The sequence below is a fragment of the Gouania willdenowi genome, unplaced genomic scaffold, assembly GCF_900634775.1.
Source record: "Gouania willdenowi unplaced genomic scaffold, fGouWil2.1 scaffold_54_arrow_ctg1, whole genome shotgun sequence".
NCBI lineage: Eukaryota > Metazoa > Chordata > Actinopteri > Blenniiformes > Gobiesocidae > Gouania > Gouania willdenowi.
Genome location: NW_021145218.1, coordinates 311647 through 339040, shown reverse-complemented (window position 1 = coordinate 339040; position 27394 = coordinate 311647). Strand labels below are relative to the sequence as shown.

General features: G+C 40.7%; 1 protein-coding gene and 1 pseudogene across 3 annotated transcripts; one reads left to right on the top strand and one right to left on the bottom strand.

Annotated features, from left to right (window-relative positions):
- Positions 1-846: 846 nt before the first annotated feature.
- LOC114460599 (ras GTPase-activating protein-binding protein 1 pseudogene) lies at positions 847-2341 on the bottom strand (annotated as a pseudogene).
- Positions 2342-9823: 7482 nt separating this feature from the next.
- On the top strand, positions 9824-11831 carry LOC114460600 (RNA polymerase II degradation factor 1-like). 3 transcript variants are annotated; one of them, XM_028442507.1, is made up of 4 exons: positions 9824-11034; positions 11086-11274; positions 11357-11432; positions 11766-11831. In XM_028442507.1, the coding sequence occupies exon 1, from the start codon at positions 9963-9965 to the stop codon at positions 10974-10976; it is 1014 nt and encodes a 337-aa protein (XP_028298308.1). In that variant the 5' UTR covers positions 9824-9962; the 3' UTR covers positions 10977-11034; positions 11086-11274; positions 11357-11432; positions 11766-11831. The 3 variants fall into 3 exon arrangements, with proteins under 3 accessions (XP_028298308.1, XP_028298307.1, XP_028298309.1); XM_028442506.1 differs by having other exon boundaries at positions 11354-11432; positions 11766-11825; XM_028442508.1 differs by lacking the exon at positions 11357-11432 and having other exon boundaries at positions 11766-11830.
- Positions 11832-27394: the final 15563 nt, after the last annotated feature.

The following is a 27394-nucleotide window of genomic DNA, read 5'->3' as shown; positions in this document are numbered from 1 at the left end:
CCAAGGTTTACATACTCAGGGTTGATTAACCCACTTCATACCAGCTGTAATGGAATCAGATAAACAGAGTTTCCCATCGTGGGGTATGTTGACCCAGAGTTTATGGATAGACAGAGTTTGTTAAACCACCTTTATGGAACACCCCTCTGCTGAACAGCACACAGAGCTGTGTTTAACACTGACATGTGTCCCCTACTATTATTATTATTATTATTATTATTATTATTATTATTAAAGTGTCCAAGCCCTTTAACTTTGTCCACCTTTGGTGGTGCAGAGATTGTTGTTTTGACAAGTACTTGGTTGATAAAAGATATGAAAATAATTTGTTAGTGTTTCTGAATTATTTGCTCTTTAATCCAGAAAATAAACAGAGAATTGTGAATACAAAAAAAACACTATTAAAATGTCCAGTAAAACTGAATACAGAAAACCCATTCACAAGAGCCCCAGGAGTAGTCGAAAAACTGTTTGCTACTCCCTGATTAACCACACCTGTGCAATCACCATGGCAACATAAATAACCTGCATGACCCGCCCATCTACGGGTAAGGTAGATGCTAAACATATTATACTGAGGTAGCTCAGAAATGAATCATGGCTCCTACAATTATTATTGTTTGGATCTTTAATTCAAACCTCTGAAAAGGGTTGCCAGGCAATGTTACGACTTGTTAGTTTTTATTCAAACTTCATTGACCACAGACCACAGTTCAAGTAGTTTTCAACCAATATTTTAATCTTTAGATCGATTCGAGTTCAGAGTGATGCAAACGTCCAGATACACAGTGGGTGGGGCTTAAGGAGGGGGCGTAGTCTCACTGCCAGGGGGCAGAGAAACGCTCACTAGGCCACCACCCCACACCCAGAGCCAAGGCTGGGTTTGTTGGTTCCACCCCCTTGGGATGAGGGGCCTCTGACTCCGCCCCCTCTGGGTGCTCCAGGGCGAGGACGAGCATCTCCGCACTCAACTTCACGTGGCGAATGCGTCTTTTTCTTCTGGACATTCAGACGCACGTTGTCAAACAACTCAATAGGTCTGCTGCTGAGGATCTTCTGGACCGGCTCAGAATTGTTAAACACCACGAAACCAAAGTTTGGATGTTTTTCTCTGCTGATGATCTTGAAATCCAACACTGAGCCGAACTGTTCAAAGAATTCCATCAGTTCGGGCTTTTCCACGTCGTGAGGAATATTTCCTATGAACAGCTGATGAGCGTCAGGATAACGAACCATCCTTCGACCTTCAGACTCTCTGCCCTCAACTTCACGCGGCGAACGCGTCTTTTTCTCCTGGACATTCAGACGCACGTTGTCAAACAACTCAATAGGTCTGCTGCTGAGGATCTTCTGGACCGGCTCAGAATCGTTAAAAACCACGAAACCAAAGTTTGGATGTTTTCCTCTGCTAATGATCTTGAAATCCAGGACTGAGCCGAACTGTTCAAAGAACTCCACCAGTTCGGTCTTTTCCACGTCGTGAGGAATATTTCCTACGAACAGCTGATGCGCGTCAGGATAACGAACAATCCTTCGACCCTTAGGTCTCTGAGGTCCCTGTGTGGAGCTCTGAGACTCACACTTTACCTGCACTCTGGGCTGTGTTGTGGGCGGGACTTTAACCTTGTGGGGGAGGATTCTTGACACTGGGACGGCTCCACAGGGTGGGAGGTACTTACTGGTAACGTACGCCCAGGAGAACGACCTGTTATTCTCAGGGGTGGGCTCCGGGAGGTCTGAGGAGCTTTTTTCTGTTATGTCCTCCAGCTCCTCCACGTCCTCCTCAGACTCTTCAGGAGGTTCAGAGTCAGAGTCCTGAAAGACCTCATCCTGGTACATGAAGACATCATTGTGGATATAGAATTTGTTTGAGGTGGTTCCCTCCGGAGCCAGGACCAAGGTCTGCGCAAACCTCCTCATGGGCTGCATGTTGTTAGACAGCTCCCCCATCACCTGCACCACCACGCCCTCGTTCAGCATGGAGTGGGCGTCCATGTGACAAATCTCAGTGTGACAGTCCTTGAAACTCAGCTCCATCACCCGCTTCTGGATCTCCAAATTTCCGTAAACAGCCCCTGCTGGTTTGCCTTTGGAGTCCAAACCTCCGTGAATGTACGACGAGTCCTTCCCATAGAACCTGTGCAGGTTCTCGGGCTCCTTGTTCAGTACGGTGTAATACTGTCGGACAAACACTCGCCCGACCACCTGGGCACTTGGCTTCTCCATCACAATTTCTTTGATCAGCTGAAGTCAACAGGCTGTGCGCTCTTGACGATGGTCCAAAGTATACGGTCCAAATATTTAGCACAGTGCCTGTAGTTCCACAGTAAGGCTTTGATGTTTACCCTTGGAACTTTTAAAACTTAGTAACCTTTTCACTGCTTTTGAGGCTTTGATGTCTACCCGTAGGACTTTTAGAACATGGCACTATCATCTTTTCAGTTACCAGGACTACCTGTCAACAGAGGTCTTCTAACTTATTCTGAGTTACCATGACTACCTGTCAACATCAGTTCTTTCCATTTTAACTCAGATTAATAATTCATATTGTGAAATATTAATTGTCTAGACCTATTAGTTTTATGAAGTGACCTCGAACTGAACAATTATTATTATTATTATTATTATTATTTATTAATAGTATTATTACTACACTGCTATCATGTTACATGATCAATCACCTTATCAATCCATCACTATACAAGCAGCTCCAGGTCAATGGGCTCCTTTGGCTGCTTTACTACTGTAGATTTAATGCTGCAAAACCATCAGATTTAAGGGCTTCTTAAATATGAATTATAGTTCCATTGGTGTTCACAGGTGTATGATTGATACATGCTGTCTTGGTGCATTGGTTAATATTTATCATGCAGTACTGAGGGGGTGTGCACTAGTGCATGATAGATCTACTTTTCTATGGCCTTCCTTTGTAAATGAGAACCTGTCATTATCACAGCCCCCAATGACCCTTGTAACCCATGTTACTTGACCTACTTTTATTCTGAAAACGTTCCGCCGCACTACGGGGTTGCCGCCTACAAAATGAGGTCATAGCTGTTGTAACTTCCGGGCGATCGGCTACCCGCCTACAAAATGAGGTCATAGCTGTTGTAACTTCCGGGCGATCGGCTACCCGCCTACAAAATGAGGTCATAGGTGTTGTAACTTGCGAGCGATCGGCTACCCGGGAGCAAGTTCAGTTTTTTAGAGTATGATCATTGGAGGAAGAGATCGCTGATTTTATTGTTTGTTTGTAGCAGAGGTGCTATTTGGAAACCCGGTCACAATCCGGAACTCTTCACAATACTTCTGATCGAAGTTACATCAAGGTACTTAAGCCGAAGTATAGTTTGGAATCCAGGGAGCAATGGAATGTGTGATAAAATGCTGTTATGTATTCATTACATTTATTTTGCCCTGGTTGTAATCAAATTTGTATGTTTTTTAAACCAACTTTGGTTTTGAATGGGCCCAGTTGTGAAAATGAATTATATTGTACAACTTGAATTATTGATGGTGACCAATATAAACATTGCAATGTATTTATGAATCTATTTTTATTTATTGTAAGTGCACTTAAATTGAATTGATTGATGAAACATGTATTTATCATGCACTGATGAATTACAAGATTCCTAATTGTTTGTCTTGACCTTCTTTAGGTCAGGTTTTTGTTGTCTATAAAAAAACCCCTACATGACCCGACTCAGCAGATGGTGAGCTACCCCTTTTCAACCACGCTGTGGTAGGAATCAATTTTGTTTTTGTTTTTTCTGCTGGATCTTGGGACTCCTACTTTAAGAAAAAAAACTCCAACGGAAACGAAATCATGAACTAAACTTTGGACTCTTATAAATTGAAGAGCCACAACTCATCACATGAACTGAGTTGTTTTGTTTTTTTTCCTCCTTTTGTTCTCATTATGCAAATGTCTAATATATATATTTATTATTGAATATCTACATATATATATTTATATATGTGTATAACTTTAGAATTTCTAATATATACTTGTTTGCAAACACTTCTGATGTTGCCTGGTTTATTTACACACAGACTCTAGCTGAGATGAATCTTTCTGTTTGGCGATAATACTTATTGTTTAGCCTATCACAGTCAGTCCCTTAACTAGCCTAAGGAAGCATTACATTTGGTGAGCTAGCTAGGAGTCTGTGTGAGTGACTGGGTGTTGTGTTTTTTTTTGCTTAACTGTTATAATCTCAGGCGCACGGTGGCTTAGTGGTTAGCACGTCCGCCTCACAGCAAGAAGGTCCTGGGTTCAAGCCCTGGGGTGGACACTTGGGTCCTTTCTGTGTGGAGTTTGCATGTTCTCCCCGTGCTGCGTGGGTTTCCTCCGGGTACTCCGGCTTCCTCCCACAATCCAAAAACATGACTGTAAGGTTGATTGGAGTCTCTAAAAATGCCCATAGGAGTGAATGAGAGAGTGGATGGTTGTCTGTGTCTCTGTTGCCCTGTGATGGACTGGCGCCCTGTCCAGGGTGTACCCCCGCCAAGCGCCCTATGAGAGCCGGAGATTGGCACCGGCAGACCCCCGCGACCCTGTTAAACGGGAAATAAGCGGGTAAGAAAATGGATGGATGGATGTTATAATCTCATATCATGGAGTTCATTGTTCAATCTGGCATTAATATTGCTAATTCTGTTTTCATTGAGGGTGTGACTAATACTAAACTCGATGATGAAATTAAAGATTATCTGAGTAATTATGGCAAAATTAAGAACATGTTATGGGTAAATGATGCCAATAATAGATTCTACAAAAACCTGATACTTGAATTTGAAGAGCGCTCGGCTTTTGAAAGTCTAGAACTGACGTTACCGTACACTCACCGTTCAGAAGAGGCTCCCAAAATAACATTTTGCGTTAAGTCCCTTGCAAATGAGTGTGCAGCCACAGGAGGAAGTACTCCACCAGACTTTCTCCGTGATTTAAAAGCCATTGCTATCCGTGATGGAAAAAATTTTGAAGAAATGTTGAAGGGAGTGATGGACCAAATCTCGCATCATTTTGACTCCATTAGAGCTAATGATGATGAAGACGACAATGATGAAGACGACAATGATGATGACAACAATAGTGATGACGATGATGTGATTGACAATGGGAAAGAAGATGGTGCTGATAGGCGTACGTCTTTGTTTGAGGGACGAGGGGCACATGCAGTGCCTGGTTTTATGGCTCAGCCTCGTGTCCCTGGTTCTCACCCACAGCCGTTAGGTTATCCCGGCACTAGCCAGGGAAGGTCAGTGCAGGCACCAATTCCTTTCCCTAACATTAATCCGAGTTTTCCTCTCACTAATGATGATATAAATCCCCCTGAAGTTCAGAGACTTGTTGTAGAGCATATAGTGAGGAAAGATGATTTAAACATGCAATCCCTTTCATCACTCAGAGTTCGCACATTTTCTGGGAAGAATCCAAAACCTAGCAATGAGGCTGATTTTGATGCATGGCGCTCACACATTGAACTGCTTCTAGCTGATCCTAGTTTATCCGCATTGCATGTATCCAGACGCATTTTAGAGAGTTTATTACCACCAGCAGCCGATTTAGTTAAAGGACTTGGCCCGGATGCTCTTCCTGCAGCATTTTTACAAATGTTAGATTCTGCTTTTGGAACTGTTGAAGATGGAGAAGAGCTGTTTGCCCAGTTTCTGAATACTGTTCAAAACCCCGGAGAGCGTCCATCTTCATATTTACAAAGATTGCAACTTACTTTGAGCACTGTGGTGAAGCGAGGAGGTGTTCCTGCAGTTGACATGGATAAACATCTGTTGAAGCAATTCTGTCGAGGGTGTTGGGACAATATGGTTATTTCTAAATTACAACTGGAGCAGAAAAAGGATAATCCCCCATTATTCTCAGACCTATTGTTTCAACTACGGACTGAGGAAGACAGACAGCTGGCTAAGGAGTCACTTATGAAAAAACATCTTCCTTCAGCAAAACGCGTCAACCTCCATTCGCAGAGCACTTCTTCTTCTTGCTCCTGTGAACACTCAAATTTAAGTGCAATTGATGATTTAAAGAGACAAATGAAAAAATTACAAAGTCAAATGGCCGCATTATTAAAAAAAACTCCCACAGCTTTCCACCAACCAGACTCACACCAGCGTCAGCACAAATCAAAAGTCAGTTCTGGGACTAACAAACCGAAGCCATGGTTTTGTTTCAGATGTGGAGAAGATGGCCATATTGTGCACAACTGTTCAAATCCGGCTAATACTGCTCTTGTGAGTGAAAAAAGAAATCAGTTAAAACAAAAACAGCAGGCATGGGAGAGTAAACACTCAACAGATGTGTCAAACTGAAGGCAGCTTTTACGGAGGGGAAGGTAGAAGCTGCTAAACAATGTCCCCATAATACATTTTTTTAACTGCCTAAAGGACTCATTGGCACACGAAGCACTGGTGTGATCACTATCAAAGGGGAGGATTTTTCTTGCCTTTATGATTCCGGATCCCAAGTAACCACAATCCCTCATTCTTTCTATAATGCATATTTGTCCGACCACAAGATAAAGCCCCTAAATGACATTCTGGAGATTGAAGGAGCCAATGGGCAGATGGTGCCATATTTAGGATACATTGAGCTCAACATTACATTTCCAGCTGATTTCCTTGGAGAATCCCTTAATGTCCAAACTCTGGCATTAGTAGTTCCCGATGTGAAAACTCAATCCATGGTTTTGATTGGCACAAATTCTCTTGACACCGTTTATGCCAAATATAGTGAAAACCAAACTTCTGATTTTCAACCTGTTCTATCTGGCTATAAAGCAGTATTAAAGATCCTTCAACTCAGACACAAACAAAGAAGTAGCGACCATCACAGTGTGCTCAAGAGTGAATGCCAGCCTTTGACCATCCCTGCTGGGCAAACCATTGTTGTGGAGGGGTTGGTGATTGCTCCTTTTCTGGCGGGTGAGAAAATGGTGTTAATTGAACACCCATCTTCATTTTCGCTGCCCGGTGGGTTGCTTGTTAAATCATGCCTTGTGGATTTTCCTCGAAACCATCCGTGTCATCTGCCTGTTGTAATAACAAATGAATCCGACCATGTTGTGGTGATTCCCCCAAAAGTTGCCATTGCCGAAATAAGTGCCGTGCAAACTATCCTTTCCAAAGAACAGACTGCATGCTCTTCTCCATCCACTGATAACAAGTTAAAGTACAACTTTGGAGTGTCCCCTATTTCTCCTGAATGGAAGCAGCGTATCACAAGTATGCTAGACAGTATCCCTGAGGTTTTTGCAAAAAATGATCTAGATTTTGGATGTACTGACAAAGTTAAACATCAAATCAAACTAACAGATCCAACAGCATTCAAGCAGAGACCACGTCCCATACACCCTCAGGACATTGATGCAGTTCGCAGCCATCTACAAGAGTTGTTAGAGTCTGGAGTGATACGTGAATCTGAATCTCCTTTCGCCTCTCCGATAGTGGTGGTCCATAAGAAAAACGGCAGCGTGCGACTGTGCATTGACTACAGGAAATTAAATGCGCAAACCATAAAAGATGCATATGCCCTACCTAAATTGGAGGATACTTTTACTGCACTTTCCGGTTCTGAGTGGTTTTCAGTGTTGGACCTCAAGTCCGGCTACTATCAAATCCAGATGGAAGAGTCTGATAAAAGTAAGACGGCATTTGTTTGTCCACTGGGTTTTTGGGAATTTAATAGGATGCCGCAAGGTGTGACAAATGCCCCAAGCACCTTTCAAAGGCTCATGGAAAAATGTATGGGAGAACTTAACCTCAAAGAAGCCCTCGTCTTTATTGACGACTTAATCGTTTTTGCCCCTACCTTGGAAGAGCATGAAAAAAGGTTAATGAAGGTTTTACAGCGGTTGAAAGACTATGGATTAAAGCTTTCTCCAGAGAAGTGTGTTTTCTGCCAAACATCTGTTCGATACCTTGGACATATTGTGTCCCGGAGTGGCGTGGAGACAGACCCGGAGAAGATTTCAACCCTTACGTCCTGGCCAGAACCTAAGACACTCAAAGAACTACGGTCCTTTCTAGGGTTTGCTGGCTATTATAGAAGATTTGTGCAAGGCTATTCTTCCATTGTTAAACCTTTGAATGATCTCACTGCTGGATATCCTCCATCACAGAAAAAGAATAGGTCAATTACACCAAAGCTAAAACAGTATTTTAACCCAAAGGAGGCCTTTGGAGGGCGCTGGACCCCTGAATGCCATCAAGCTTTTAAGGCCATTGTAGACAAACTCACCTCAGCGCCTGTCCTTGCTTTTGCTAATCCCCTCAAGCCTTACATTCTGCACACTGACGCTAGTTCCACCGGCCTTGGGGCAGTGCTCTACCAGGAGGACCATGACAAAAAGAGAGTTATTGCCTATGCTAGCAGAGGCCTTTCAGCTAGTGAGTCCAGGTATTCAGCTCACAAACTTGAGTTTCTTGCTTTAAAATGGGCTGTTACAGAAAAATTCAATGACTACCTTTATGGAACTCAATTTACGGTAGTAACTGACAGCAACCCCCTAACATACCTGCTGACATCCGCTAAGTTAGATGCACCTAGCTATAGATGGCTTTCGGCCCTGTCTACTTTTTCCTTTGGCATTGTCTATAGGGCTGGCAAGTTAAATTCGGATGCTGATGCTCTTTCCCGTAGACCACATGGTGGGTTGTATGATGATGCTATGTCACAGAAGGAACGTGAAAGAATTCTCAGATTTGCTGAACATCATCTTAATGGTTTAGGACCAACCATTGCCATGGATGAGCAAACTGTGCAGGCAATCTGTGACCGGCAACTAATTTATAGCTCTGCAGTCCCAGATCAAATTTTCACCCTTGTCCAAACCTTTGCCATATCATCAAAAGGTCTTCCTGACAGCTTTATGAATGATTTGCAGTTCGCTTCACCTATCATTCCAGCTCTTTCCCATGATGTGATTGCCACTAAACAGCGTGCTGATCCCATTATTCAACATGTGATAGCGCAACTTGAGAGGGGGAAAACGCCTCCAACTTCTTTGAGAGAAGAACTTCCTGAATTGCCATTACTCCTAAGAGAACTACCACGTCTGGAGCTCCAAAATAATGTTCTTGTACGAAGACGACAGATTGGAGGGGAGTCATCCTACCAGCTGGTCCTACCAGAAGAATGTAGGGATGAAGTTTTATTCAACCTGCATGACCAGATGGGGCACTTTGGTATCGAGAGAACTTTGGACCTTGTGCGCTCCCGATTTTATTGGCCTAGATTGACAGCTGCTGTATGCAACAAGATAAAAACGTGTGAAAGATGTGTCAAGAGGAAATCGCCACCGGAAAAAGCAGCCCCTCTTGTTAACATCCGGACTTCCAGGCCCTTAGAGCTCGTCTGTATTGATTTTTTGTCTTTGGAGCCTGATCGAAGCGGAATAAAAAATATTTTAGTAATGACTGATCATTTCACAAAGTACGCTGTTGCAATACCAACTCCAAATCAAAAAGCAAAAACAGTTGCAAAATGCCTGTGGGAAAATTTTTTTGTTCACTATGGAGTTCCAGAAAAACTCCATAGTGACCAAGGGCCAGATTTTGAGTCTCGAACAATAAAAGAACTCTGTGCAGTGATTGGCATGAACAAAATCAGAACTACTCCATACCATCCTCGGGGTAATCCGGTTGAGAGGTTCAACCGAACTCTTCTGAACATGCTGGGAACATTACAAAATCAAGATAAGGCTCATTGGTAAGACTTTGTAAAGCCTATGGTGCATGCATACAATTGCACACGCAATGATGTCACAGGGTTTTCTCCTTATGAGCTGATGTATGGACGTCAACCTCGTCTCCCTGTTGATTTGGCTTTCGGTTTACCAGTCCAACAGAAGCATCAGCCTTCGCACTCAAAGTATGTTGAACAGCTTAAAAACCATCTGGAGGAGAGCTATAAGCTTGCTACACAAAACTCAGAGAAGATCATGCACCGAAATAAAACCAGATTTGATCGTCAGGTAACAGTCTCAGAGTTAACTGATGGAGACCGAGTTTTGGTGAGAAATGTTCGAGTAAGGGGAAAACACAAGTTGGCTGACAGATGGGAACCTGATGTGTATATTGTTTTAAAGAGAGCCGGCACTCTTCCAGTTTACACAGTTAGGCCTGAACACCGAGATGGTCCCATCAGAACACTACACAGAGATCTCCTGTTACCTTGTGGTTACTTACCTGCTCAAATCACACCTGTAAAACAGAACACTCCCCAACTTGTACCTGTTGCAAATCCCCCTGACAATTCATTGATTTCATCTGAAGAAGAAGATGAGTGGTTGTCAGGTGGACATTGGGAAGCACCAGTCTCCAGATTTACCAGGTTCAGAACCCAGCGTAACCAGTCACTCTTAAGTCCTGAAGTAATGCCTCCACCTGAATTAGACCAAGAACCTGAATTAGACCAAGAACCTGAATTAGACCAAGAACCTGAATTAGACCAAGAACCTGAACTAGACCAAGAACCTGAATTAGACCAAGAACCTGAACTAGACCAAGAACCTGAACTAGACCAAGAACCTGAGCTAGACCAAGAACCTGAGCTAGACCAAGAACCTGAGCAAGACCAAGAACCTGAATTAGACCAAGAACCTGAGTTAGACCCCGAACCAGAGCAGGAGTCACAGGCCGTGTCGGATGAAAATGTTTCTCATCAAGACCGTTCTGAACCCAACAGCAATGCTATGAGCCCTGATACAGATGTTCGTCGTACAGCTCGAGCACGGAATCCCCCAGATCGCCTGCAATACACAGGACTTGGCAGACCCTTGCTCCACAGCATCCAGTCTCTCTTCCATGGTTTCAGCAATGCCTTTAGTTATGCTCTTCAATTGGATGATGAAAGTAATGCTCCTACCCACAACCCAAGCATATCCGAACAAATGGTACCATGTCCGAGGACGTACATTGGAATTAGGGGGGACCCTGTAACCCATGTTACTTGACCTACTTTTATTCTGAAAACGTTCCGCCGCACTACGGGGTTGCCGCCTACAAAATGAGGTCATAGCTGTTGTAACTTCCGGGCGATCGGCTACCCGCCTACAAAATGAGGTCATAGCTGTTGTAACTTCCGGGCGATCGGCTACCCGCCTACAAAATGAGGTCATAGGTGTTGTAACTTGCGAGCGATCGGCTACCCGGGAGCAAGCACGCTAAACTCCTCTGGTAAACTGGCACAAAAGTACCAAAATGAAACGACGGATGGATGCTGAATAAGCAATCTTTGAGTCGGATTCAACGGTGAGTGTATCGGTCCGTTCAGTTTTTTAGAGTATGATCATTGGAGGAAGAGATCGCTGATTTTATTGTTTGTTTGTAGCAGAGGTGCTAAGCGCTATTTGGAAACCCGGTCACAATCCGGAACTCTTCACAATACTTCTGATCGAAGTTACATCAAGGTACTTAAGCCGAAGTATAGTTTGGAATCCAGGGAGCAATGGAATGTGTGATAAAATGCTGTTATGTATTCATTACATTTATTTTGCCCTGGTTGTAATCAAATTTGTATGTTTTTTAAACCAACTTTGGTTTTGAATGGGCCCAGTTGTGAAAATGAATTATATTGTACAACTTGAATTATTGATGGTGACCAATATAAACATTGCAATGTATTTATGAATCTATTTTTATTTATTGTAAGTGCACTTAAATTGAATTGATTGATGAAACATGTATTTATCATGCACTGATGAATTACAAGATTCCTAATTGTTTGTCTTGACCTTCTTTAGGTCAGGTTTTTGTTGTCTATAAAAAACCCCTACATGACCCGACTCAGCAGATGGTGAGCTACCCCTTTTTCAACCACGCTGTGGTAGGAATCAACTTTTTTTTTGTTTTTTTCTGCTGGATCTTGGGACTCCTACTTTAAGAAAAAAACCCCAACGGAAACGAAATCATGAACTAAACTTTGGACTCTTATAAATTGAAGAGCCACAACTCATCACATGAACTGAGTTGTTTTGTTTTTTTTCCTCCTTTTGTTCTCATTATGCAAATGTCTAATATATATATTTATTATTGAATATCTACATATATATATGTGTATAACTTTAGAATTTCTAATATATACTTGTTTGCAAACACTTCTGATGTTGCCTGGCTTATTTACACACAGACTCTAGCTGAGATGAATCTTTCTGTTTGGCGATAATATGTTATGCACCCGTCTAGGAGGTAAGTACATAACCATATTATGCCGGAAGTAATTTGTCCCCAGTCCCCAAATAAATGATTTAAACAACAGACATAAGGTATAGTTACAGTTTATAGTGCTCAACAATATGGTACAAAACAATAAAGCACAAAAACAGGATCACAACTAAGGACCAGTCTAACACTCACGTTTTCTAGAGATCCAGAGAAATCGCTGACAGACAAAACAAAGGCAGAGAAACTGAATAAAGTCATTATTCTAACCAAAAGATCTCAGTCTTTGGAGGCTGGGAACAACGCGGTGTGCTGCTGTCAGAGGTTCCCCCCGAAGTCAGCTGCATGCTGCCTTTTATAGGTAGAGGATCAATCAGTGCAGCTTGTCTCCTCCAATCAGCCAGCAACACCTGGAACACGAAGATCCACTAACAGCACTCACTCTGGAAAAATACAAGAGACAGACAAAGATCCACACGACGACAGAGCACTCACTCTCCTCCAAAACAGAATACCAGATACAAACAGCTCTCATTACGGCCACAGTCGTAACACCCCCAACCCTAAGGAAAAAACATCACCCTCAATGTTTTTTTTTTTTTTTTTTTTTTTTTTTTCCCTTTAGGGTGAGAGTGCTGTGCAAGAACAAACTCGGCCCTGTCAACAACAAAAGACAAACTAGCATCAGTTGGCAGCAAATTTTCAGTCACATGTTTCACAGATTTTCTAACAGTATTTTCCATTGTCTTAGAATCATCAGAGCACATAAATGAATCAGATAAATCTGTCACATCACCATACTTGCGTACCTGGGCACGTGTAACGGCACAAGCCGGAAACACGGAGGAATCTTTGACAGCAGCAGACGTATCCACAATAGGAATATCGATCACTTCGGGCATCGGAAAAACATTTTTACCTGCCAAATGGTTGCCGAGAATGAGTCCCACCCCGTTCACCGGTAAGCGAGAGCGAGACAAGAGGTGAGCACAAAAAAACAGTGTGCAGCGGTGCTCGGGTTACGCTCATCTCAACACCCCACAGAAGGACGTTAGAACCACAACAAGACTTATCGGAAAACGGCAAAATGTCTCGCAAAATAAGGGTCTGGGTCGTTCCCGTGTCACGCAAAATAGTGATTGGAACCTGATCCCCCTGCTCACCCGTCAGTGACACAAACCCCCTGAGAATGAACGGGCGATAAGCTTCATCCACCTCAGTAGATCCTTCAGTGCTGGCAGAGGAGAGAGGAGCAGGCCGAACAAAACAAACCCCTTTAGGCCCCCTACGATTTTGTTCTTTGCGCTGCAGAGTTGGGCACTGTGCAATAAAATGCCCAACTTCATGGCAGTAGAAACACTCAGGGTTCTCAATATCGACAGGGTTTGTGCACGGAGGACTTTTGAGTGGAACTCGATTTTTTACTACACCGGTAGTGGAGAATCCATGACGTACTGGAGAAAAAGAGACACGGTGAGTTAACACAAATTCATCAGCAAGCACGGCAGCCTTGGACAACATATCGACTTTTTGTTCATTTAAATAAACAACAATGTTATCAGGGAGACACAATTTAAATTCCTCCAACAAAAACAACTCACGAAGCCGTGCAAAATCAGAAACTTTACTAGCAGCGCACCACTTATCCAGCAACAAAGTTTTCTCTCTCGCAAACTCCACATAAGTTTGGTTGAAAGATTTTCCACAGGTGCGAAATTTCTGGCGATAAGCCTCAGGAACTAATTCGTAGGCCCGCAACACTGTAGCTTTCACAACATCATAATCCAAACTCTCACCAATGGTCAAGGTTGTACAAACCTCCTGAGCTTTCCCCACAAGTTTACATTGAAGCAGCAAACTCCAGATATCTCTGGGCCAACTTAAAGTCGTTGCAATGCGCTCAAACGCATTAAAATAAGAATCGACTTCTGATTCCCGGAATGGTGGCACCAGAGCAATATGTCTACTAACGTCAAACTTTTCAGTGGCACTGTTGGGAGGATTTAAAGGGCTAGGCTGGGGAGAAGCTCTGCTCAGCTCCATCGCTCTGATACGGAGGTGCATGAGCTCAACCTCACGAGATTTAGTCTCAAGCTCCACCTCTTTCATGCAAAGGGCAAGTTTCAGATACTCCCTGTCAACTCCTGCCTTTAGAAGCGCAATAGGGACAGTGACCTGAGGAGGAGAGAAAGCCTCCGCTCCCTCCGCCCCCAAGCCACTGAGGAGCGATTGGGTCATGGTAGCCTCCGCCTCCATATCCTCCAGAACTCCAGCAACAACTTCAGGCTCTGACTTAACGATGCCCTGCTCAACCAAACCCTTTGCCGATTGCGCTCTGATTTCAGCCTTCTTGGCACGCAAGGGCACAGACACATCAAAAAATTGAGCGATTAGCAACAAATCAGCTTTGGTGCACCTATCCAACTGTTCAAGGGTGGGACCTAATGCAAACTGATCTAAATCTATTCCCATCTCAACATACCCTAGAAAAAGGTCAACCAAACAAATGCAGAGAAAACTCCTTTACTCACCGGAAACTGCCACGTTCACGCGCAAAAAAGTAAATTGGACCTTTTTGCTGCTGTCAAAGATTCCTCCGTGTTTCCGGCTTGTGCCGTTACACGTGCCCAGGTACGCAAGTATGGTGATGTGACAGATTTATCTGATTCATTGATGTGCTCTGATGATTCTAAGACAATGGAAAATACTGTTAGAAACTCTGTGAAACATGTGACTGAAAATTTGCTGCCAACTGATGCTAGTTTGTCTTTTGTTGTTGACAGGGCCGAGTTTGTTCTTGCACAGCACTCTCACCCTAAAGGGAAAAAGGAAAAAAAAAAAAAAAAAAAAAAAAAAACATTGAGGGTGACGTTTTTTCCTTAGGGTTGGGGGTGTTACGACTGTGGCCGTAATGAGAGCTGTTTGTATCTGGTATTCTGTTTTGGAGGAGAGTGAGTGCTCTGTCGTCGTGTGGATCTTTGTCTGTCTCTTTTATTTTTCCAGAGTGAGTGCTGTGAGTGGATCTTCGTGTGCCAGGTGTTGCTGGCTGATTGGAGGAGACAAGCTGCACTGATTGATCCTCTACCTATAAAAGGCAGTATGCAGCTGACTTCGGGGGGAACCTCTGACAGCAGCACACCGCGTTGTTCCCAGCCTCCAGAGACTGAGATCTTTTGGTTAGAATAATGGCTTTATTCAGTTTCTCTGCCGTTGTTTTTGTCTGTCAGTGATTTCTCTGGATCTCTAGAAAACGTGAGTGTTAGACTGGTCCTTAGTTGTGATCCTGTTTTTGTGCTTTATTGTTTTGTACCATATTGTTGAACACTATAAACTGTAAATATATCTTATGTCTGTTGTTTAAATCATTTATTTGGAGACTGGGGACAAATTACTTCCGGCATAATATGGTTATGTACTTACCTCCTAGACTCTTATAAATTGAAGAGCCACAACTCATCACATGAACTGAGTTGTTTTGTTTTTTTTCCTCCTTTTGTTCTCATTATGCAAATGTCTAATATATATATTTATTATTGAATATCTACATATATATATGTGTATAACTTTAGAATTTCTAATATATACTTGTTTGCAAACACTTCTGATGTTGCCTGGCTTATTTACACACAGACTCTAGCTGAGATGAATCTTTCTGTTTGGCGATAATACTTATTGTTTAGCCTATCACAGTCAGTCCCTTAACTAGCCTAAGGAAGCGTTACACGCTACTTACCTATTCTACACATATACTGGGATTCAATGCTATTGGTTTTTTTTACAGGTCATGATTTAAAACACACAACTGCTTTAGACCATAATCAGTATATAATAAGAAAAAGTAGATATAGTGTAAATGACCTTTTTCTTTAACAATAGGGCTGGGCGATTTGGACCAAAACTCATATCTTGATGTTTTTTCCTCAAAAGGACATTATACGATATATATTTCAATATTCTAAAGTCAAAGTCTGACCAGAAAGACAATTCTGGGTTAAATTTGCTGATGAAAAATTCCACACAGGCACATTTATTAACAAACAGCTGCACAATATGTGCTACTTTGGGCTTTTTCCTCCTCTAAGGGACAGCACGTGTGAGTGAGTTCTGTAGTGTGGCTTGTTTGGAGGAAGGTCTTTGTTAGGACACATTCAGTGATCAACAACAACTCCTAAAACGAGTATTTTAATACAAAATAACCTATAAAAATATATATGTATCTCAGCAATATGGATACATTGTAAAGAAGAACACTTTTTAATTGTACTCTACGAATAATATTAAATACTTGTTTGATGTGATTTTTACTGTGATTGAATAAATAAAAAGAAGTTACAAAAATATAGATATATATGGATATAGGCAATATTGTTTTTTTTCTATATCGCCAAAAAAGAAACTCAATAAATGTTGAATCACGATATATTGTCCAGCTCTATGTAACAATCACATTTATTGTCATTAACAATAAAATAAGGAGGCACTTTTACTTTACAGCCATGAGTTTGACACCCCTCTGTGTAGAGTTTGCATGTTCTCCTCGTGCCTGTGCAGTATTTCTCTATTGGTACTGTAGCTTCTTCACATACAGTAGCTCAAAAACATGTACTGTATGAAATCCACAACACCTGTTTTTACTACATTTGACACTTTTTAAAATATTTATGGCAGGCCGCTTTTAGACCCCAGACCATACATTTGACACTCGTGGTTTAAAGTGTAATACCATAATGCTATTTTGAATGTTGCCGTTGCACTTTAATATTTCAATAAAAGCATTCTTACAATAGTTAAAGAAAAATGTTGTTATAATAATTGTAAAGCACTTATAATATTTGAAAAGTGCTGTTATGATGTTTGAAAAGTGTTGTGATGTTTTAAGAAAAGCACTGTTTTATAATTGAAGAAAAGTATTGTTATAATATTTGAATAGCCTTCATTTTCCATTATGTACATATATGTACAGTAAGTTACACTGTTTGTTCAAAACATATTTTAAAACCAGGACCTGTTCAGATGTGAACTTTAGTAAATAAATGTTTATTCTTCTGTTTTCCAGTTGTGTGATTTGTGATAAATCTATATTATCTGGTCATATTTATCAAATGAAATAAGCATCATTTACATAATTATGAGTAATAAAACTTGATACAATTGATTACATTTTAAGTGTCAAAAAGATTCAAATCTACATATATTTTTCATAACAGTAAATATTACAAATATATAAAATGTACTTCATATTTTCATGTTGGTGATATTTCTGTTTATGGAAAAACTTAATTAATTTTACTTCATTTGTTTGAGTAAATACAACATCAAAATTATATAAAACAAACAACATTGACTTAATATCTTCATTAATTTCAAGTTAAGTGCATTTTACTTGATAGTGGCATTAAGTTGAACTTAATATTACTGAAGTAAAGTGTATTTTTCAGTGTGGGAGAATAGAGCACACGTCATGTGTGGTGTGGGGGGCCAGCCAGCAACACAAGTATCATGTCCCTTGATGAAAAAAACTGCATTTGATGTTGCTTTGGACCATAATCGTAAATGAACCATTAACTTGAACCCTTACAAGTAGCTTACAGTAAAATAATTACATCAGTAAAGTGATTTTACAGCATGAAATGATTTTAATGCAAACGGTCATTGATACAATACCCCCCATACTCCAGTATCACTTTTCATTTTAAGACAATTGTACAAGAAATCTAAAATATCCACTTATCAACCACTTATTATAAGCTACGGGGTTCCTCAGGGCTCTGTGCTAGGTCCAATCCTCTTCTGTATCTATATGATCCCCCTTGGTAATGTTATGAGAAAATACTCTGTTAACTTCCACTGCTATGCTGATGATACCCAACTGTATGTATCAATGAAGTCAGGTGAGACAAATCAGCTATCTAAACTTGAGGCCTGTCTAAAGGACATTAGGGCCTGGATGGACCAAAATTTTCTTCTTCTCAACTCAGACAAGACTGAGGTCATTGTACTGGGCCCGCGACACCTTAGAGAAACCTATGCTAGCCTAACTGCCCTAGATGGCATTACTCTGGCACAAAGCACAACTGTTAGAAACCTTGGGGTTCTATTTGATCAGGACTTATCCTTCAACTCTCACATAAAACAAACTTCAAGAACTGCCTTCTTTCATCTCCGTAACATTGCTAAAATCAGATCTATCCTGTCTCAGGGCGACGCCGAAAAACTAGTCCATGCTTTTGTTACCTCTAGACTGGATTATTGTAATTCTCTTTTAGCAGGCTGCCCGAGCAAGTCGCTTAAGACACTTCAGCTGGTTCAAAATGCTGCAGCACGTGTACTGACTAAAACTAGGAGAAGAGATCACATTACTCCTGTATTAGCCTCTCTGCATTGGCTTCCCATAAAATATAGAATAGAATTCAAGATTCTTCTTCTCACTTATAAAGCCCTAAATGGACAGGCACCAGTCTATCTCAAGGAGCTTGTAGTGCCATACAATCCCCCCAGAACACTACGCTCTCAAAATGCTGGACTACTCGTTGTTCCATTCATCTCTAAAAGTAGTATAGGAGGAAGAGCTTTCAGTTATCAGGCCCCACTTCTCTGGAACCATCTACCAACCACGGTTCGGGGGGCAGACACCCTCTCTACCTTTAAGGTTAGGCTCAAAACATTCCTCTTTGATAAAGCTTTTAGTTAGGAACCAGCTCATAGCTCATAATTAAGATGCAATAGGCATAGACTGCCGGGGGGGGGGGGTCTGGCATGCTCGGTTGGAGAGAGGTTGGAGAGGGCGTTAAGAGAGAGGTCATTTAGGTTAGAGAGGGACCGGAGAGGGTCCCATTCCTCTTTCAAACACTCCCTCTATGTCTGCTTACTCCCTTGTGTGTTTGCTCCTGTACTCCTTCTGGCTTTTGTCTTGCAGGTCCGTGGGATCCTCAGTGTGGAGTTACAGAGACTCAGCGGCTCTGTCTCCACCCTTTCCTCTGCACACACCCAACACAGCATAACGTGGATGGCTGTTCATCATAGGAATGGGATCCACACAAGGTTCCTGCTGCTTAACAGAAGGTTTTCCTTGCCGCCATGATGAATTCATGTTGGGTGTGGGATACATATGTATGTGTATATACGTATATTTGCATATGTGTGTATCCATAAAATGAAGAGTCCGTCCTTAAGACTGCTCTACTGTAAAGTGCCTTGAGATACCATTGGTTATGATTTGGCGCTATACAAATAAAGATTGATTGATTGAGATTGATTGATTATTAAATACAATGATGTGACTAGAATCTGGTGGGAGGACCTTTATTAACATTGGAATGCTGTGAACATTCCTACTAGGACTGGGTGTCTCAACATATTTTCTCAAAATGTTGATAAATTATATAAATCTCAGTCATATTTCAAATGACGTATGACCAGAAAGACAATTCTGGATTAAATTTGCTGATCCAAAATGCTACACAGACACATTTATTAACAAACAACTGCACAATATGTGCTACTTTTGGCTTTTTCTCCTGTAAGAGACAGCACGTGTGAGTGAGTTCTGTAGTGTAGCTTGTTATGGGGAAGGTCTGGGTTAGAACGCACTCATTAATCCATCTAACTGACATTTACATGTGTCTGAGAAGTAAAAGCAGTGACTCATAAAACTAGTATTTTTATACAAAATATATCTATATATGCAATTTTGTAGTTTTCTATATCGCCAAAATAGAAAGTGATTTACGTGATTCTTTCCGCTGTGGTAGACGTTAAAATCTCAGTTACTAATCTAAAGGAATGTGTAACTGTGTCACATCCTGCTGCTCTTTAGGAAGATAAACCCTACATCACATTTTACAACATATTTACCCCAGTTCTTTGTTGTTTCATCATAACGTCTTCATCCATCTCTCTTATGAGTTGTTTCCTGGTTTGTTGCCGCTGTCGGCACTAATTTAATTGGTAACGACCTTTGTCGTTTCACCACGACAAGGGTCGTGGTGAAACGACCCTTGTGTTAACAATGACCTTCCTTCAGTGAAGGCCTTTTCTGGTAAAAACACTGACCACATCACAATTTCTGATGCATCCACTACGCTTTTAGAAATCCAACGTAAAAGTATTTGGGGAGGTGAAAAAGAATGTGTTAATCTGTGTGTTCATTTATTATTGACAAATATGAATCAATACTTACATTTCCAAAGATCAATTATGACATTCTGTGAAGCTCATTAACATTACAACAAAGCAGAGAATGTGAGTACAGTATCATTTAAATGTTTGGGGTCTAAAACTTCAAACTTGTGAAATATTAAATTTGCACAGTTTATTTATGATAAACTAATGTCAAATGTTTCAATTTTCTAAATAAATGTTGCTGGTCTCTCTTTAAAACAGATGAACATGATGTGTTAGAGCAGATATGAACAACTTTCATCAGAAATAAGGGTAAAAAAAGAAAAATCTATTTAGTTTATTTAGTTACTATTATGCTTAAAATGTAAATAATGTATATATAATAATTGCTCCACTATTTTTGAATCCGTCAAACACCTTTAATGGTTGGTTTTCTTTAACTCTATGACAAAGTTGTTTATGATGTATATGCAAACACTCATCTCACGTCATATATTTAAATCCAGCTTCAGGTCGTCCAGTTTGTTTTCCAGGGAAAAGACATTAGAACACAGGATGGAAGGAAGCGGCGTTTTTTGAGGATTAGCTTTTAGCTTGGTCGCTAGCCCCGCTCGGCATCCCTGCTCCTGCTTCTGATCACACCACTTACGTCTCCTCTGCTGGCGGACACCGCTGGTACGAGACTCCACTGCTTCACAGGCTGCTGGTTGTAGCTGGCTCCGTAGGAGGTCCAGATCTTCACACCTACTGGACTATAACTCTTTGTTTTGCCTAAATCTAAGATTTCCTGGTGGTCGTATTGTATTATATAGTAACTACGCTGCAGGTTCACTGAGAAATGATTAGAGGTGACTGAGTTATCTGCTGATATATATCTGTTGCTAACGCGAGCCTCTACAGACGCAGCCTGTAGAGATTTTATAGGATACATGGGGTGAAGCTGCCCCGTGTAGTTAGTACCACCTCACTCTACAAACTTCTAGAAGATTTAAGGTCTTCTGCTGTGTGTGGGCTTGGTGAAATCCAGGTAGTAGATGATATATGCCAGAGACGGCGTTGTTCAGGGACGACTTCTTCTTCCTGTGTTTTATGGCAGGTGGCACTCTCAGGGATGGCTCTGCTGTAAATAGACTTATACTCAAAAAGGTACTACAGGTTGGCCAGGTCAGCAATATTTATTAATGTTTATATAACTATATAATCTAAAAATAAAAAAATAAAACAACTCATATGGCATGACAGCTAAGGACATGTTTCTTAACACTCAAATTAAGATTTTAAGTATTTCAAACATATTTAAAAACTGAAAATGTACAATATTTCTATATATTGCACCTTTAATAAGGTTCCTCCTGTCAGGGTTTGGTGTAGGTGTGGACCTAAACACAGAGAAAGATGGAGGCAGAATGCAGGCGTAGCATTCCTGGAAACAGTCCATGTTTATTCCAAACTAAAAAACTCAAAGGGCAGCACAAAGAAACCAGGGAACAAACACAGCAGGACATGAGGAAGGTAGACATTGACAATGAATCAGCAAACATTCAGTGTTCAAGCACTCAGCTAAATAGTAGAGGAGGCCTGATTGGGAACGGGCCACACCTGGGTGGAAACATGAGGGAGCTAATCAGTCACACACCAAGCACACAGACATCACTGGGGGGTGGAGCCACAAGCAGGAAACCCTGGAAAACAGAGACAAGAGTTACAGTAGAAAACAGAATAAACAAAGACTCAGAACACAAGGACTAAACACAAACTAAACAGAAGCTGACACCTCCATCCTGTTTAAAATACTGATGATTCAGCAGAATGGCTTTGAGCCTGCTGGACACAAACAGCTTGGGTCAGTCCTTTTTTTACAGGTTACATGATGAATTATCAATGAAGAGAGACTGTTTCACTTTAATCTAATCCTCTATCATTAACCTTCTAAATGAATCCTTTAGAAATCATTTTTTAACGTTCTGACCAACAGTGTGCATTAGTTTGAGCTCTACTTCTCCCACTGATCAGTTGATGTCTCCACTACTGACCTGAGGGCCATTGTTGGGGTGTTGGGAAGCATCAGTAGACAGTCCCATGTCTGACGCTCACTGTTGTCATACAACACAAACTCTCTGATCTTGACTTTTACTCCACTGTTGAAGTCAGCAGACAGCTTCATGAATCTGACTGTGTGATTGTCCTCCATCCTCACCTGGTAACACAGAGAAACTATTAGGTCAGCACACTGTTTTAACTACATATACAAAAACTCACCCATTCACAACATTGACAATCAGAAATTAAATGAAAACTAAAATAAATCAGAAGTCACCCAATTAACACACTTCTAGCAGGTTTAAAAAACATAAACTTAAAGCTGCAGTATGCTTTTAACCTCTTTTCACCATATTTCATGATTGTTTCTGTCAATTGAACCACATTCACCATTTGTCATGCTCATTATTCACCAGTTTAAACTAATTGTTCCAATATTAACTCTTTGAACCCTTTTTTACCACTTTTTCTGTCTGTTTTTGCCCACTCTAATTTGCAACTTTTAACCAATTTATCTGGTTTTTAAAATCTAATTTCACCCCATTTTTCATCATTTTTGGTCACTTTGAACTAGGGCTGAAAGGATTCATAGAGTTACTCGATTAACTTGATTACAAAAAGTCCTCGTGGCAAAAATTGTGCCTCAAAGCATTGTTACTTTCCTATGATACGCACTATACGTGCAGCAACCGCACACCGCTAGCGCATCATCAATGCGTGACAAACATTCTGCATTTAGTTTAGCGCCATGGCGGAGAGTAAACGACAGAGAACGTCTAAAGTCTGGGATCATTACATCATCAAAAATGAAGAAAACAAGGTGCAATCATGTGTTTACTGTAAACAATACCTGTCATACCACAGCAGTACGACTTCAATGATGCAGCATCTGAACCAAAAGCATCCACATGCTGTTTATACAAGTGTCGCTGAAACAAGGTAATGTAGCGCTAATTTAGACATGGGCCGATTATCAATAAATACATAAATTAACCGGATGATAAATGAAAAATGAACGTGGAAGTTTTCCAGCCTTGATGTATTGACATATGCATGTGTATTTGGCTGTGTCTGTCAACTGCAGAGGTTAGCGTTAGCATGGATATAAAACAGCAGATAACTCAGTCAGTTCTAATAATTTATCAGTGAACCTGCAGCGTAATTACTCTAAAATAGTACACGACCATCAGGTAATCTTAGATTTATGTAAATCATACAGTTATAGTCCGATAGATGCAGCAACTCTAGCTTCAGATTGCTACAGCGGCTACACCCAGCAGCCTGTGGAGCCTCGTACTCCGCCAGAGGAGGAGACGTAAGCGGTGTGATCGGAAACACGTACTGTACGCGTGTACACACAAACCAGGGTAGATGGTCTTTAAATCCTTAAAACGGTAAAGTATTAAATGTGATGTAGCCAAATCTAAGGCCTTAAAAACTTTACATTTGAGAAAAATGGGATTAAATTAGAGTAATTGTAGCATTAAATATTGTGGTACGTGTAACCCGCATTTAGTCCAGGTGCATTATTTTGAAGGGTCCACTTCCTGTTTCACTGCCCTCAGCTACCATTTCCCTTAAAACATTGTAATTTACATTCCAATCACTCTCTGCTGTGGCTGTGGTATGCTGTGGGTTTTCAAGCTAACCAAGAGAGGCAGACTTACAAAGCGTTTTGGACAATCAGACTTCGGTAAGTGTTTTGTTGTAAATTTGATACGTTACCGACGAAGTGTCAGCAGTATATGTTAAAGTTTTATTTGAAATGTAAGTCGCTGACATCGCTCTTGCAAAACCCCATACAGATTCCATGCACTTTATCCATCGGGCCGTGCATGGAGACCGAGTGACTAAAACACCTAAACTTCAACTTCAAGGTAATTAATTTAAGTTGTTTTTTTTTAGAAAATGACGTCGAACGGTAGGCAATAGTTAGTTAAACTGATATTAACTTGGTTGGCCCTTATTTTTAGTTTTGACCAACTTTGAGCACTTTTGTTTGGCTAACGCTAAAAAAACCAATGAAGTTTGGTTTGTGTGTGTGTGTGTTTAAATCGTAGCTACGTGTTTGTTTCTGTTGATTGTTTGTTGCGCAACCCTTTTATTTCATGAACTCTGCTTGAGTATTTTGAAAGGATTATGAATTGGAAATATTTGATTGTGACATTAAGTGCACTTATGAACATGATTGATTACTATAGTAATTGATTTTGATTTAAAAATGATTCATGAGTTATGTTTAATTTGAAGTTCATGGAAATTATGTTTTTGTTGTAATGTATCATGTAACACAATTTAATCATGGACATTATCTTGCATGTGTGTTCATGCATTATTTTAAGTTTGAATGTTGGGTTACAGTAATCTATTAACCTACATATTGTTTTGAAAGAGAAACTTATTTGTGTTTTTGGGCTTATAGGTCAGGTTTTTTATATGGATGAAATCCTGAATGAGATCAACTCAACAACTGCTGAACGCAGAATAACGAGCCAGGATGCGGTAGGATAAATCCAGTTCCTCCCTGCAGTCCTGTCATCTTCCTAGTTTTCCACAACCAAAAACCTGCTGGATTATATTTTTTTTCCTTCCTTGCACTCCTTAATGAACTTTGGGAGCAATACATGAACCTTTGCACATCCCGATGGATTGCATTCCCCAAGGACTTTTGCTCACACACACGGTGAGCTACTCGAACTGTTTTGACTACATTTGTATTTTGTTTTCTGGTATTATTTTTTCTATATCATTACCACCCAACTAATGTTTTTTTTTTTATATAACAATACAAACTTAACTATACTACTGGTCTTTTGGTTTTCATTCATATCTCGGGCTCCTATAACGAACCATCTTCTGTAGCCGCAGTCAGTGCACCTAAACCCAACTAACTTAACAATCTATGTTCCATACGTCTCAGTGCCTGTGCTCTGAAGTGTTGTGGACTTTAAACACTGTCTGGTCTCTGATCATCACTGTGACTATTTTAATAATGTCAGCAGCACAATATTTTAATATAGATTAGAAATACTTTATTAAGCCTGATATAAATTAATTTTCTCAGCTGCTAAAAACATAATTCCAGTGTTTGTCAAACACATACACACACAGGTTTCTAGGTTACCATAGCAAATAGGCTGAGCCCAGAAATTATATAATATTTGTTAGTAGTTAGTTAGTTGACTTAACTGGCACTTATTAACACTACATGGTTAAATTGCAATAAATGGGCTTAGTTTTTCAACTATGAGCCAGATAGCAAAATAATAATATTTTGATTATCAAAAGCCTTGTCTCAGTGTTGTTATTGTTTTTTTTTTTAAAGAAGGATACCAATGTTCATATGTCATAGTTTTCAATAAAGCAAAAGAAATTGCTTCCAAGTCACTGAGAGATTTTTTTAATTTTTTTTTTTTCTCAGCTTTTTGCTCTGAAACTGGTGATTTGTGTAAAACTTGCTCTATTCAACGGCTGATTACAGAAGAAAACCACTGGCCCAGTGCACACGTTCAGAAGCTGATCAAGAAGCTCTGTGCGCTCTCACTCAACCACATCACTGTGGTTACTGACATGTCACCAGATCAAGTGCCAAGTAATGAACTTGTGAGGTTAGGGTTAACCCTAACCTCACAAGTTAGGGTTAGGGTTAACCCTAACCCTAACCATTAGTGCAGGAAGTATATTTATCATCTTTAACATTTAAAATCTATTTTATTGGGAGAACCTGGTAAGACTGTGTAATAGTTTTTAGGAAGTTATTTCTGTGATTTTTTTTGTTTTCCCGTTTTCTGCAAACTTGGAAAATCAGAGACTATGTGTTTCTATCATTGTCTTGAAGGGAAGGTTGGTACAAAATTACTGAAGAATATAACAAATTGTCAACTTAACAACATTCAGCAAAAGCTCTTTTGCTGGTAACTATGGTAACATTCTGTTTGGAAAAAATGGAAGCTTTCGGTTCTAAAATGCTTTGATCTTCTAGGTTCTAAAATGCTTTGATCTTTGAAGTTCTAAAATGCTTGGATCTTCACATGATCTTCATTGTCAGAACATTTCACAAACTCCTTGGACTCAGTGACTTTACTCATTATATTTCTGACAACAGCAAAAATTTTGATCTAATGATGGAAGTGCATCAGTTCAATGTAAAGAGTCTGGAACAAATATGCTTTGATGTCCTTAAGGATCATCTCTGTACAGAAAACTGCATTGGGCTGTGGCAGTTTGCAAATGCCTGTTATATTCCCATTTTGTTTCAACTGAAATATGAGGCCTTTCACTTTATCTGTGAGAATTTTGAGGAAGTTTCACTCTGTGAAGAGTTTTTGCAGCTTGCGGAGCAGGAGCTGGCAAATATCCTGGGTCAGGATGACCTTACTGTGACCCAGGAGAGCACAGTTTATCAAAGTGTTTTAGGATGGATAAACCACATGCCTGAGGAACGACAGGGAGCCATTTCTACTCTGTTACCAAAGGTACGACTGGGGCTGATGGACAAACGTTACATCACAGACAATGTGCTTAACAATGATGTGGTAAAAACAAACCCTGAGTCCCACCTGTTGGTCTCTGATACCCTTAAAGTCATGTCTCAACCTTTGTTACTCTGCTCTGAGTCTGGGATCAACAACACCTTGTTTTGCCGTCGCTTGCCAAACGCCGTCTTACTGATGTTTAGATTATTTTCTAAGACCATAGAGGCCTTTGACTACAGAACTAACAGCTGGATCACAGTTCAGACTAATCCTAGTCTGGAAGATTCCATGACTCACTTAGACCTCTACAGCACTGTCTACCTTGGTAGATGCTTCTACATTGTGGGTAGTGGTTTAGGATGGACCGACCCCTGTAACAGAGTGTGGAGGTATAACCTAGTCACACACACTTGGCAGGAGATGTCACCAATGCAGGAGTCACGGTACTTAATGAGTGTTACCGTGCTAAAGGGATACATCTACGCTATGGGGGGCTACAGGGATGATGATATTATCTCACACAGAACTGCTGAACGCTACCAGCCCGACATCAACCAGTGGACGTTCATTGCATC

What these genes read in the sequence shown, in the direction of transcription:
- LOC114460600 (XM_028442507.1), top strand. Translation starts at nt 9,963, where the DNA reads ATGCACCGAAATAAAACCAGATTTGATCGTCAGGTAACAGTCTCAGAG.